This window comes from Urtica dioica, chromosome 2, assembly GCF_054948205.1.
Source record: "Urtica dioica subsp. dioica isolate 48M chromosome 2, U.dioica_male_clone48M_v1_H2, whole genome shotgun sequence".
NCBI classification, from domain to species: domain Eukaryota; kingdom Viridiplantae; phylum Streptophyta; class Magnoliopsida; order Rosales; family Urticaceae; genus Urtica; species Urtica dioica.
Window position 1 is genome coordinate 54463367 of NC_142757.1, and position 13529 is coordinate 54476895.

Consider the following 13529-nt stretch of genomic DNA (forward strand, 5'->3'; position numbering starts at 1 on the left):
AAGAATGTGAAAGATATTGCAATCAAGTTGCCATAGTAAGTGTGTAATCAATTAACTAATTATTACGAGTATTATTATTCATCTTTATCAGAGTCACATTGGGGACTATCCCACTCACATAGTCAATGTGAGTCTGCCCCTGCCTAAATTGTTGAAAGTTAAGTTACGGTGAAATATACATCTATGTGGGTAATCACAAAAAATTGAAGTTAAAGCAGTTGAAAATTTTAGGTTGTGTTTGGTAGTTAACTCAAAAAGTTTTGGTTTTCTATTTTTAATTTTTGTAGTTATATTGAAAAATTATTTTGCAGTTGTTTTCAAAAAGCTGTTTGGTACAGTTTTCATTTTTGTTTTTGAGAAATTGAAAAAACTGAAAAAAAAAAGTGTTTGGTATAGTTTTTATTTTTGTTTTTGAAAAAATGAAAAGAGAAGATGAGGAGAAGGAGGAGAGAAGAGAAGAAATTTTTTTTTCCAAAAACACATTTTATTTGTTTTCAGTTTTCTTTACTCTTTTACAAAACAACTTCAAAATTTTTAGAAATTTTTTTCCAAAAACTTAAACCAAACATGTTTTCTATTTTTGTTTTCAATTTTTTTCCACTCAAAAACTAAAAAATTGTTATAAAGACATTTTATTTAAGTACTCTTGTTGTATTGTGTTTTAGACGAAATTTGCTTTGGACAAATTATTTTTGTTCATTTCATTCTCGAAAATTAGCTTGTTTCACAATTCAAATATATTTCATTCTAAAGATATGATAATTTTTATTCAATTTGAATAAATGCTTTATTTAGTGAAACTATGTTTATAAGTAAAAAAAAATGCCTAATGAGAATTCATTGGATTATACAAAATTCTAAACGTGTTCCAAAAATTTAACAAGCATAAAGTTGAAAATCAACTAAGCAAAATAATATAAGATGTCAGCTCTGATAGATGGTGAATAATACAATTTATATGACAGTTATGGTCAATAACGTCCATGACCGTTTGCTAAATTTATAGCGAATGCAGGAGGTATTAGCTGCGTTTGGTTAGGATTAAAAAGCCTTGTTTTTGCTTATAGAAAAAACTAAACTGCTTATCTGGTGTTTGACAAACCTGTTTTTACAAAAAATTTCAAAAGCGATTTTAGATTTTGTACATGAGATGGAAAATGTAGGATTCTTAGTTTTTAGAAAAAGTGTTTTTAAGTTTGCTATATAAATTACTGTAATATCCTCGTACAAAAATATTATTTATATATATATAAGCATATTAATAATTATTATTCAATTATTAAGAACATGTCTATTTTAGTCTTTTTACTATAATATATTTTACTTAATCGAAAATCGACGACTAAAAGTCAATCCAACTAAATTAGGGTCCACAACATTAATTTCATACAGAAAGTAAGATATCATGATTTTGGAAATTCGGGGATAATTATTCGCAGCGTCCACGAAATAACATATAGAATGTGATCTGAAACAACAAAAGGGATAATTTACTGTTTCTATAAAATAAAAAAGGAAAAATGATATTTTTTGCTCCTCAACTTTGTCACAGTAACAAGTTGGTCCCTGAACAAAAAAATCTGTAGTTTTACCCATTCGTCATTATAATTGTATCATATTTGGTCCTTACGTTACTAATATCGCCAAAATAAATGAGATTCGATTGTGTGTTTATCATGTGTTGAAAAACAATTCTATATTGGTTATAACATAAGAGATTAATTCGTGAGAGACCCATTTCGAGAGAGATTAATTACTTACCGATGGTGGCGACAATTGCTTCATGAAAGCCAAACCGTCTCAGAAACACTACCGAATGGATTCGAATGTTACGAATTCACGTTATTACCAATATATATTTTTTTAATTTTTATCCAACACATGATAGACACACGATCAAATTTCGTTTATTTTGGCGATATAAGTAACATAAGGATCAACTACAATACAATTACAATGACGAAGGGGTAAAACTGTAGATTTTTTTGTTCAGGGACCAACTTGTTACTAGTGACAAAATTGAGGGGCCAAAAATATAATTTTTCCAATAAAAAATGTAAACTACAATTTTAACTCAACTCTCCTAATATGTCGAAGCATCAGTGTTAAGCTTGTGCTCCGAGTCTTTGAAAAGTGGGTCTATATTCTTCATCGCTCTTGTAACGAACATCCTGATGGAAAACTTATATACTAATAGTATTCCCATAATCAACATGTTATTAGATTATTAAGGATTAAAAGAAAGGAAAATAACACATTTATACCATGTGTTTTAGTGAAATGTCGAGTTTAACCCTCGGTTTTCAAAAATGTCGAGTTCATACCCTCTGTTTAACTAAAATGACGAAATTATACCCTCTGTTTAACTAAAATGACGAAATTATACACTGAAATAGACAACAGTGTCACGAATATTCTTTTTATTGATTTTTCATTGACGTGGACTATAATATTTATATATAAACACCAATTATCTTTATTCATTCGCGCCATATATGTAATTTATTTAAAAACTAAAAAATAAACAACAGTCTCTTAATCGTGAAGAATACAGAAAGATGCAAGGGGTAAACATCGATAGTTGATAGTCATCAAAATCGCATATTCGAACAGAGAATCCAGGATTTAGAGTTATAATTCGAACACAGAATGAAGTCATTTCTTAGAAAGTATGAGTTTTATTATTTAATTTCAATTTAAGGCTATTTTTATTTCAAAATTGAGAATTTGGAAGTTAGGGTGCTGATTTAGATTTGATTCGATTTTTCTTATATAAGAGTTAATATCAATGAAAGGGAGATTTGTGACGCTGTTATTCATTTCATGGTATAATTTCGTCATTTTAGTTAAACAGAGGGTATAATTTCGTCATTTTAGTTAAACAGAGGGTATGATCTCGACATTTTTGAAAACCGAGGGTTAAACTTGACATTTCACTAAAACACAGGGTATAAATGTGTTATTTTCCCTTAAAAGAATACTTGGATCCATCTTGGTCGATCACCACTTGATGCGGAAAAACTTTGATGATTGGTGGTAGGACGAACACGAGCCGGGTGGTACGTGGTTTTTCTTTGCAAAATCACTTTATTCCTCCAACGAGAAAACTGAAGGCCTAACTCTATATGAGAAGAGTATAGACGGTTTTGATTTGCTTTGGGGACCATAACCATTGTTTATCTTTATATATAATTTTATAAGGAATCCCATAATTCCCTTAATCAATTATATTTAGTATCCACCCATTATTTCCATATCAATTACATAATAATTATCAAAATTAATTGACAAAATAAAATCATTCATAAATAGCTATATCATAATTACATAAAATATAATAGCTCACTAATAGGAAATACAATTTCATAACACATCCGTGCTAGGACGATCGTTATATCTCGTGTAGAGAGGAAGGGTTTGGAGCACGAAAAATCCATACATGGCTTATGAGGAGAAGAAAGACTTAAACAAAGAGAGTGACCAGAAAATTATATCTTGTGCATCTGTGACCCCCGACTAAGCAAAAAAAAAAAAAAAAGTGTTCAGGGCGGCTAATTATATTCAATATAAATTTAGAACGTTACATATCAGATAGTTATTATCTAGTCTTTTTTTTTTTTTTTTTTTTTTTGGGGGTGGGGTGGACGTGTGTTACTTTTTTTATTTAGAAACTTGTTATAGTCTTTTGGACTTGTAAAAAAATGAGATCTTATTAGCTATATTATAGAAGAGCAATTTAAATTTGGTATACTATTAACTGTATAATTTATATATATATATATATATATATATATATATATATATATATATATATAATCATGATTAGCTATAGTATTAGGGTTTTACAATAATATATTTTATTTATAAAAAAAAAAAAGTTTTAAGACCGGGAAAAAGAGATCTGCACCGGGGACATGGTCGGCCAAGAAAGGCTGGTGCACTATGGGAAGGAATACATATTTTTATATTAGCAAAATAGCCACTTTGAAACTATAGATTTTGTTTTTAGCCTATGTTTCATAACTTTTAGGGAAATAGCCAACGTGCTTAGGTGTCAATAATTAATAGACTAATTTGCCCTTTTACTTAATCAAATGGAAATAATGAATATATTATTAAATAATAGGCAATAATAATATAAAATAACAGAAAATTTCAAAATTGTTATACGTGGCACGCTAATCTAGAACGGCTCACCAAGATTGGCGTTACTGTTGAGAACCTGTCAACACAGATAATAAACGTAAATTACCGGAAATTATCTCATTCTTGAATGGAAATAAATGGAAATAACTGTAAATAAATCATACACAGTCTGTACTATTTTTTAAAAAACCAGATCTGAGATGCGCGACCTGCGCGACTCCACCCAGGCCGCGCGCGCCTCCAGAGCCGCCTGGGTCTCCTATGGCGATGCTTCCGGCGCAGAAAGCGCCGACGAGGGCCGGCGCACCTTCGCCCGGGCCCGCCTCGCCGAGCACGCCTCCACGTCGGTCGACTCGGTCTCCTCTAGCGATGCTTCCGGCGCAGACAGCGCCGACGAGGGCCGGCGCACCTTCGCCCGGGCCCGCCTCGCCGAGAACGCCTCCACGCCGGTCGACTCGGCTCTCCCTGGCGCTCCTAGGCCGACGCCACCCGGTGCCGATCTCGCCGGGCGCAGCCACGCTCGGGTTGGAGAGAGAGAGAGAGAAAACGCCCAGAGTTTTTTTGTGGAGTGGCTGGAGAGAGAGAGAGTGAGAGAGAGAGAGATATTGAACGTGGATACTAATTCAAAAGAAAAATAACTGCCTAACAATTAACGCACAAAAAAAGGAAAAAAAATATGTTAATTAAAAAACTGAGGACAAAAAAGTAAAACATAATTTGCCACCTATTACGTTTGGCTATTTCCCTAAAAAACTCCAAACATAGGCTAGATCCCAAACCTAACGTTTTAGGTGGCCTAGTTGCTTATAAAACTCTTTTTATATTTTATTATTAATATTATTATTATTATTATTAGTATATTTGAAACCATTTGTATTATTTGTTCTCCGGTGACGGAATGTGTCTTAGGAGCCCTAATGTGTCTACATTTCTAATACAAGTCATCCACCATGAATCTCCACCATCATATCATCATCAATACAAGTCTTTGCTCTTTGGAGCTTTCATCTCGTGAGTGAGGTAATATATCGTCCTTTAGTTCGTCCGCATATGTACATGATTGGAGACTATGACAACTAGAGGTAGATCTTGTGGATGATCTGTTTCGAGTTCGACTAAAGAAGTATGGGTTATGAAGTTTAAGTCAGGGAAAAATGATTTTCAAGAGTGTTCATAACCAAAAGATGAAACACGTACGCAGTCTCGTATTTGATATTATTTGATAATCCCCAACGTTTATACTTTCCTTTTATATGAGTACAGTATAGATTATACTTAGCGAAGTTAATCTTTTGATAACATAGTGCACGAATTTATTCATAGTAACTCACACACGGTAGTGATAGATTTAAGTAAAGAGATGAGATTATTATCAATTAGGGTTTTGTTCATGTTCAAGGGCAAAGGGTCGTCCTCGGGGAAGCTATAAGCATCGGGACAGCGTTGCTTGAAGAAACCCCTGTGGTTCCACGGGGCCCCATTATTACACCCTCCCGGAGCTCTCAGCTCTACGGGGCACTGTCCGTTTATGTCCGCCGCGCACCTATATATACATCATTAATCACACACACGCCGTTAAATATGCATACATAGACATGTAATATGATTTAATATGTACTATTTAGGGTAAATAAAACAGCAATTCATGCCCTTCTTGTTGCATTATATGGTAAACTACTTCATTATAATAGCCGAGGGTTATTAGCTTCATCAAATGCATATATATATAGCGAAATTGCCGTAGAGAGACCTGATGGAGCGGCAACCGGTGTAGTCCATGGGAAGGTTAAAGCCTTCGATGAGCGAAATGTCGATAAAGTCCTTCTGGAACTGATTTAGGGCAAACTCCGCCAGCATGTTCGGTGGCTTCCCAGAGTTTTGGCACTCGAGGGCCCCACCACAGTGCCGCGTTGGACGTCCAAGGAAGAAATAGGGCTAGGGTTGTGATAATTGCGAGCCGAATGAGGATCTGGCTCTCGGAGTGCACCTACTTTATCACGGAAGAAAGCTAAGAAGAGAACGGATCGATCTGCTTCGAAAAATCAGTACAAGTAGTGGTCTACTTTAGTTTGTTAGTACACCGTATTTTGATTTATTAGTACGAGACATTTTATTAGTATAATCATGAATTCATCATATGAATGAAATATATATTATTTTGGTTTATTAGATTTTATATTTGTAATTATTACGGTTGTTGCCAATATTTGTTGTAGTTAGCGTCTAGGAAAGAGCATATAGAATGTGACTTCAGAAAAAGAAAAAAATAGATAATTTATTGTTAATAGAAAATGTAAACTGAAATTATAAGTATTTCTTGTTTCCTGATGTTACTAATAATATTATTGATGATATATGTGACAATAGAAAATACAGGAATGATACTCCAAAGTAGAAAGAAAATTACTGTAGATTTTTTTTTTCTTTTTTTTTTTTCTATTCTTTAATCAATCTTATACAAAAGAAAAAAAAAATACTAAAAACGGTTTAAAAATTTAAGCAAATCCAAACCGGACTGAAAAGGTCTAATACAGTTTGGTCCTGTTTTGTTTATTTTCCTAAACGATCTACTCTTGGAAAAGTGTTTCCAAACAACAAACATAGTCAATTATCCACGTAACAATATAAACTATATTTTTATGACTCCACTCTAAACTCCAATTTTCGTAGGATAGTTGCACAAGACTAACGGATGTTGAAGAGTTGGTACGCATTCTCAATTGTTAAATCGGTTTCAGCCACGACTATAGTCATGACAAATGTCGCAGCTGAATAAGCTTCATCGTTGTTTAAACGGTGTTGTTAAAATAAGAAATGGAACGCTTAAAGACATAATAAACTAGTATCATTTTCCATTCTATCTTACATGTATCGCCGCTATGGGGAAAGCACATAAAAGTGCACAAGATATGTTTAAAAGAGTTCCAACTAATGCAACGAACAAAATCTCCCTTACAAACTTTGAACGGGAAATAGGCCTGAACCTATATCATCTAATTGTTATATGTTTAACTTTTTCTGATAAAATAACCTAACTTAGCAGTAAATAAGCACATTCTTTAAAATGAGAAGATGAGTTTAAGTCACATTAAAAAAAATCCTTTGTGTAATATAAAACACAAGTGTTGGAAATTTATAGATGTATAACTTTTGCAAATTATCAAAATATTAAATATTGTTACCAGTCTTTTAGATAAAATAAAATGACGAAATCAATTAATCAATTCCACGTACAGGTGATCGTTATGAAAAAATAAAAACCAAAACATATATTATATTATTAGGCATGAAGAAAATGATGATAATACAATACACTAGATATCATCTAGTAAACTTTTTCCATAACAACTCTTTATTCAAAGTGAGACGTACACGGAAATCAAAACAAAAACATTATATAAACAACACTTGATATCGTCTAGATTTTCCATAACAACTCTTTCAATGCAGCACGCATTTATTCAGAGTAAGACGTACACGGATATCAAAACAAAAACATTATACAATACAAACACCACTTGATATCGTCTAGATTTTTTTTCTTCTTCCATAAAAACCCTTCTTCTAACGCAACAAGTGGCTAGTGCACGCACTTATTCATTAATTGTAACACGACACACATGCATAGATATAAGTAGAGAGATATTGGCTAGGGTTTTGTTCATGTTCAAGGGCAAAAGGTAACCCTATAGTTTGTTCCACCGGGGCAAGTGAAGAGACTGGACGGGTCGTCCTCGGGGAAGCTGTAAGCATCGGGACAACGCTGCTTGAAGAAACCCCTGTTGTCCCATGGGGCCGGGTTTCTACATCCTCCCGGAACCCTCAGCGGCCCGGGGCACTGCCCGTTTATGTCCGCCGTGCACCTATATATACACGCACACACTGCTAATTATATATATATATATATATATATATATATATATATATATATATATATATATATATATATATATTGGGGTAGCCAAGGCAGCCTGTTTTCCCTTTGTAGAATAGAAAGTGATGTTACATGTTATTATGATGTCCAAAGGCATTTATAGAATTTTGATTTTTAAATAAATAGTCACTATCATGATTTAATATTGTTTGGACGTTTTTAGCATTTCATTTACGCTCTTTGGAGTCTGATGGTGAATTTAGGATTATTAACTACTATTTATAACTATTAACATCTTTTTTGCTTTGTTAATAAAATCTCGTTAATATTTACTTAAAATTTAGGAAAGATTGACTGTATGGCAATATTTAAATTTTCATATGGCGTTGTTTTGTTCGGTTAATTATTCTTTTTCCTTTGTAGAAAATGTTAAAAATTTCAAATGGGGAGCTAGAAATGTTTATTATCGCGGCTTATAATTCAGAAACAATTCTTAGAGGGTCTATATTACAAAAAAAAATTCTTTTGAGGAGAGGGGCTTAGGCCTTGGTTAGCTAGATTACAAAACCTGATGGAGCGGCAACCGCTGAAGTCCAATGGAAGGTTGAAGCCGTCGACGAGGGAGATGTCGATGAAGTCAAGATTCTGGAACTGATTTAGGGCAAACTCCACCAAAGTGCTGGGCGACTGGCCGTAGCCCTGGCACTCGAGGCGTCCACAGTCGCCAGTCTGGCATCCAGTTCCGCCAGAGTTGCACCCAGTGCGGCCCCACACGCGGCCCCCACTCGTGCCAGGCGCGACGTTGAAGGACCACGTCTGGCCCTGCTCGAGCCGCCTGCCTCCCCCCGGGGACGCCGCGGCCCACACCGTGAATGGGCAGTTGTTCCTCACGTCGAACGTCGCTGCCTCGGACGAAGGAAGAAAGAGGGCTAGGGCTGTGATAATTGCGAGGAGAGAGAGGAAAAACAAGAGGGATTTGAAGGACCTCATGTTGATCAATATAGGAATGATAAGGAAATGCTTATGCTTTTGGTCTTGGTTTGTTTTGTTTCGTGGTGTGAGTTCTCTATGGGTTGAGATTGTGGGTTTATATAGAGGAGACTATGGATATAAGTGGGAACATTAGTTATTACTGTAGCTAATTTGTTACGTATAAGCGGCGATTTGTTCTTCCAGTAGTAGCTTGGAAATCCCTCGTATTTTTTATGATTGTTGTCATGTCAGGAAGTTTGACAAGTCATCTTAAGTAAATTGATATTTTGTGAGTAATAACTTGAAAAATATGAAGCTAAATTATTTGGTTGGTTGATGATATGAGTTGCAACTTACAAGTACTCAAAATATCTTAAATAATTATTAATTAAGTCATTTAGAAAAGTAGGCTCTAGGGTCATCAAGACAATATATTTAAAATTCAGAGAGAAACCCACCACCAGAATTTGTTTATAGTAGGCTCCGTGAGATCGCTAATTAGATATTTCCATGAACACGGTTAATTTTCTTAAATTTTTTGTTATTATTTATATTTTCATATGGTTGGGGAATGATACTCCTGGTAAAAAGGAAACACATTCTGTTAAGTGGTAGAATTTGTAAATAAAATTGATGAATCCATCTTAAATTTGTGAATTTTAGAGGCAAGACATACATTGTAAAACTAATACGTGTGACAAAACGCACTCATAAAATAGATGAACAAATAAAGATACCATATATTGTTAATCTAATTTGTTGTGACATTAAAAAAGTTGTGGCATACTGGATAGAAAATCTACTAAACACTAATAGTTGATAGTGCATATGGCTTAGGGCCCTAATGTGTCTACATTTCTAATACAAGTCATCCACCATGAATATCCACCATCATCATCATCAATACAAGTCTTTGCTCTTTGGAGCTTTCGCCTCGTGAGTGAGGTAATCGTCCTTTGGTTCGTCCGCATATGTACATGATCAGAGACTATGACCACTAGAGGTAGATCTTGTGATTAAGTTTGTGATTTGTGACATGATCTGATCGAGTTCGACTAAAAGAAGTATGGTCGGGTGATGAAGTTTAAGTCAGGGAAAAATGATTTTCAAGAGTGTTCATAGTGTTTGAGTTTTGGGATCGGGTATCATGTAAAAATTGCAAGAGAAACGATAATAAATAGAGTATAGAATGAGAGAATTTTCTACTTGCATATTAAAGATATCATATTATAGTTATTTAAGTTATACTAGTTAACAAACATCTGATTTTGGTGGCATACCTCCTGCATGCATGTGAGATCTTCTCCTACGTGAGATTATGAGTTAAATTCTCCGAGATAGCGATTCGTCTCTATTATTTAATCAAAACAAAAGCATATACTATTATTGAGTATCGTACTATTAGAAAAATGATGAAAATACAATACCATACAATACAATACACTAGATATATCGTCTAGTAACTTTTCCACAACTACCCTTCTCTTCTCATGCTACAAGTATAGTGCACGAATTTATTCATAGTAACTCACACACAGCGATAGATTAAAGTAAAGAGATGAGATAATTATCAATTAGGGTTTTGTTCATGTTCAAGGGCAAAAGGTAACCCTGTAGTTGGTTCCATCGGGGCAAGTGAAGGTACTGGGCAGGTCGTCCTCGGGGAAGCTGTAAGCATCGGGATAGCGTTGCGTGAAGAAACCCTGTAGTTCTACGGGGCCCTCAGCTCTACGGGGCACTGTCCGTTTATGTCCACCGCGCACTTATATACACATCATTAATCACACACACCGTTAAATATGCATACATAGACATGTAGTATGATTTAATATATACTATTTAGGGTAAATAAAACAGCAATTCATGCACTACTTGTTGCATTATATGGTAAACTATACTTCATTATAATAGCCGAGGGTTATTAGCTTCATCAAATGCATATATAGATAGCTAAATTGCCGTAGAGAGACCTGATGGAGCGGCAACCAGTGTAGTCCATGGGAAGGTTAAAGCCGTCGGCGAGCGAGATGTCGATGAAGTCCAAGTTCTGGAACTGATTTAGGGCAAACTCCGCCAGTGTGTTAGGCGGCTTCCCAAAGTTTCGGCACTCGAGGGCCCCGCCACAATCGCCAGTCTGGCACCCTCCTCGTCCGGCTTGGTCAAAGTTGCACCAGGTGCGGCCCCACACGCGGCCCCTTTTCGTTCCAGCCGGGACGTTAATGGTCCACGTCTGGCCAACACCGTGTACCGGCAGCTGTTCTTGATGTCGAACCTCGCCGCGTTGGACCAAGGAAGAAATAGGGCTAGGGTTGTGATAATTGCGAAGAAAACGGAGAGGGTTTTGAAAGGCCTTATGTTGATCAAATATAGGAGTGATAAGGAAATGTTTATGGTATTGGTTTGGTTAAACGGTAGAAATACATTCGTTAAACGGTAGAAATATACACAACGGTCTCAGCTAAATGATCAGCCATTTGTGAAAGTATCATGGGGTTCCATCTCAAAACCAATTGGTAATGAGAGGAGTAATCCATTACCTTTATAAGCTCTTGTTAGTTCTCATTCATTTTCGATGTGGGATTCCTAACACGCCCCCTCAAGATGGCGGCTCTTTGCGTTCACTCATCTTGGGCCGAATCTCAACGATTGGATCGGATACCCGTTTGAGCTTAATGGGCTCTGATACCAGGCACTCTAAGAATATTGTTCATCTTCAGACTCATATCATTATCTGTAGGAATCACAGTCGATCATGTATGTGTAATGGACAAACGCTTACCATCTCCCACCATGAGCTTTCCTTTTCCTTTATACTCGTTGTTGAACTGCAGGTTTTCGAGCTCAGCTGTTACATGATCAGTGGCTCCGGAGTCAGCGTACCAGCACGGATCAGACATTGTCTCAGGACCAGCAAAAAATGCAGCAGCTGGTTTAGATTGCTGTGTTTGAGCTCCATCGTCGCCGGTGAAACTTTCATCGAGTCTGTGCCAACATGCTAGAGCTGTGTGGCCTTGTTTGCCGCAGATTTGGCAGGTCGGCCTGGAGTTCGTGCCTCTTCCGCCTCCATTTGACCTTCCTCTGCCTCCGCGACCTCAAGGTTGGAAGTTGTTCCTTCCTCGTCCTCGAGAGTTTCCATTGCGATTCTCTGCAAAATTCGCCACCACCGCCTGATTTGCAGCTGTCAGCTCACTGGAGTTTTGCTGTTCAATTCTCATTTCCTGCGCTAGAGCCATGGCTTGAATCTCTTGAATAGAGATCTCGAAACCTTGAATCTCAGCCATTTGAAGGCGATTGTTGACCAAGCCTACAGTCACGTCGTACTCCGCTGGAAGTCCAGTCAGAATTGCCGTGATTAGGTCAGATTCGGAGAGATCCTCGCCAGCCAAAAATAGCTGATCAGCTATTCCCTCCATCTTCGAGAAATAGTCGGAGATTGACAACGATCCTTTCCTCGTCGTCTGTAGTTGAACCTTCAAAGGCATGAGCCTCGCTTTGGATTTCACGGCGAACAATCTCTCGAGCGCTACCCAAACACCTCTGGCTGTGTTGATTCGAGTTACACTTCTGAGGATTGGAATCGTCAGTGATGAGAGAATCCAGCTAAGCAGGAGTTGATCCTCACGATTCCAGATTTCAAAGTCCGGATTCAGAGTTTCAACACTTTTCCCTGCCTCGTCTGTGGTGGTGATGAATTCTGGAGGACACGCTTTGGTTCCGAGGATGATTCCCTGGAGATTGTGGCCTCTGATGGCCGGAAAAACCTGTGATTTCCAGATGAGATAGTTATCTCTGTCCAATTTGATGGAGACTCCAGTGCTCAGCGACGATGAAAATGGAGACGCAGCTTGACGGAGAAGAGGATTTTCATATGACAACGAAGCCGAATCGGTCGAATCGATCGCCATTGAGCTGCTCTGATACCATGTGAAAGTATCATGGGGTTCCATCTCAAAACCAATTGGTAATGAGAAGAGTAATCCATTACCTTTATAAGCTCTTGTTAGTTCCCATTCATTTTCGATGTGGGATTCCTAACACCATTTAGTACCCATTAATTTCAAGTCTGGCTCTTCATGAGTTTTAAATCCTCTCACTTCAACTCAAATTACTCACAAATAAGTGGCCTAAATCCTAAACCCTGAATGATCAGCCATTTAGCACCCATTATTAACAACATATGATTTTTAGTACAATATCATAAATAATAAAAAATAATAAAAAAACCAAACTTCTCTCACTCACAAATAAGTGGTTTGAACAAGACAAGCGTCATCGCACTCACACTCACAATACAAGTTTCGCTAACATCCCTTCCTGAAAACTCAGAATGCGTAGGAGAAAAGAAGCTCCTAAAGATAAAAATATGCATTTTATAAGAGGCAAAACCTAGTCATGATTCATGACGTCTTACTAGGATTTTGGATAAGACCACCACTGATTGATTCGAAGAGGAAAAAATCGGAAGCGAATCTCTAATTAAAACAAAATTTGCATAAAATACCCAAAGCGAGTATGGCGCGATCTAGCAAACAAACAA

The 13529-nt window shown here is 36.5% G+C and overlaps 2 protein-coding genes and 1 pseudogene across 2 annotated transcripts; all 3 read right to left on the minus strand.

Annotated features, from left to right (window-relative positions):
- Positions 1-5222: 5222 nt before the first annotated feature.
- On the minus strand, positions 5223-6003 carry LOC149405757 (pathogenesis-related protein R major form-like). The gene is made up of 3 exons (XM_089607874.1): positions 5897-6003; positions 5482-5689; positions 5223-5261 (listed from the first exon to the last, which is right to left on the minus strand). The coding sequence occupies exons 1-3, from the start codon at positions 6001-6003 to the stop codon at positions 5223-5225; spliced, it is 354 nt and encodes a 117-aa protein (XP_089464000.1).
- Positions 6004-7400: 1397 nt separating this feature from the next.
- On the minus strand, positions 7401-9077 carry LOC149405758 (pathogenesis-related protein R major form-like). The gene is made up of 2 exons (XM_089608022.1): positions 8589-9077; positions 7401-8009 (listed from the first exon to the last, which is right to left on the minus strand). Exons 1-2 carry the CDS (start codon positions 9008-9010, stop codon positions 7814-7816), a joined length of 618 nt encoding a protein of 205 aa, XP_089464148.1. The 5' UTR covers positions 9011-9077; the 3' UTR covers positions 7401-7813.
- A 1496-nt stretch (positions 9078-10573) lies between these two features.
- LOC149405759 (protein P21-like) lies at positions 10574-11466 on the minus strand (annotated as a pseudogene).
- Between the last annotated feature and the right edge of the window lie 2063 nt (positions 11467-13529).

What these genes read in the sequence shown, in the direction of transcription:
- LOC149405757 (XM_089607874.1), bottom strand. Translation starts at nt 6,003, where the DNA reads ATGCTGGCGGAGTTTGCCCTAAATCAGTTCCAGAAGGACTTTATCGAC. An exon ending in ACCGGTTGCCGCTCCATCAG is followed by an intron (nt 5,690 to 5,896) that starts GTCTCTCTACGG and finishes ATGTATATATAG; the next exon opens with GTGCGCGGCGGACATAAACG. An exon ending in TACTTAAATCTATCACTACC is followed by an intron (nt 5,262 to 5,481) that starts GTGTGTGAGTTA and finishes ATACTTCTTTAG; the next exon opens with TCGAACTCGAAACAGATCAT.
- LOC149405758 (XM_089608022.1), bottom strand. Translation starts at nt 9,010, where the DNA reads ATGAGGTCCTTCAAATCCCTCTTGTTTTTCCTCTCTCTCCTCGCAATT. An exon ending in AGCGGTTGCCGCTCCATCAG is followed by an intron (nt 8,010 to 8,588) that starts GTTTTGTAATCT and finishes GTGTATATATAG; the next exon opens with GTGCACGGCGGACATAAACG.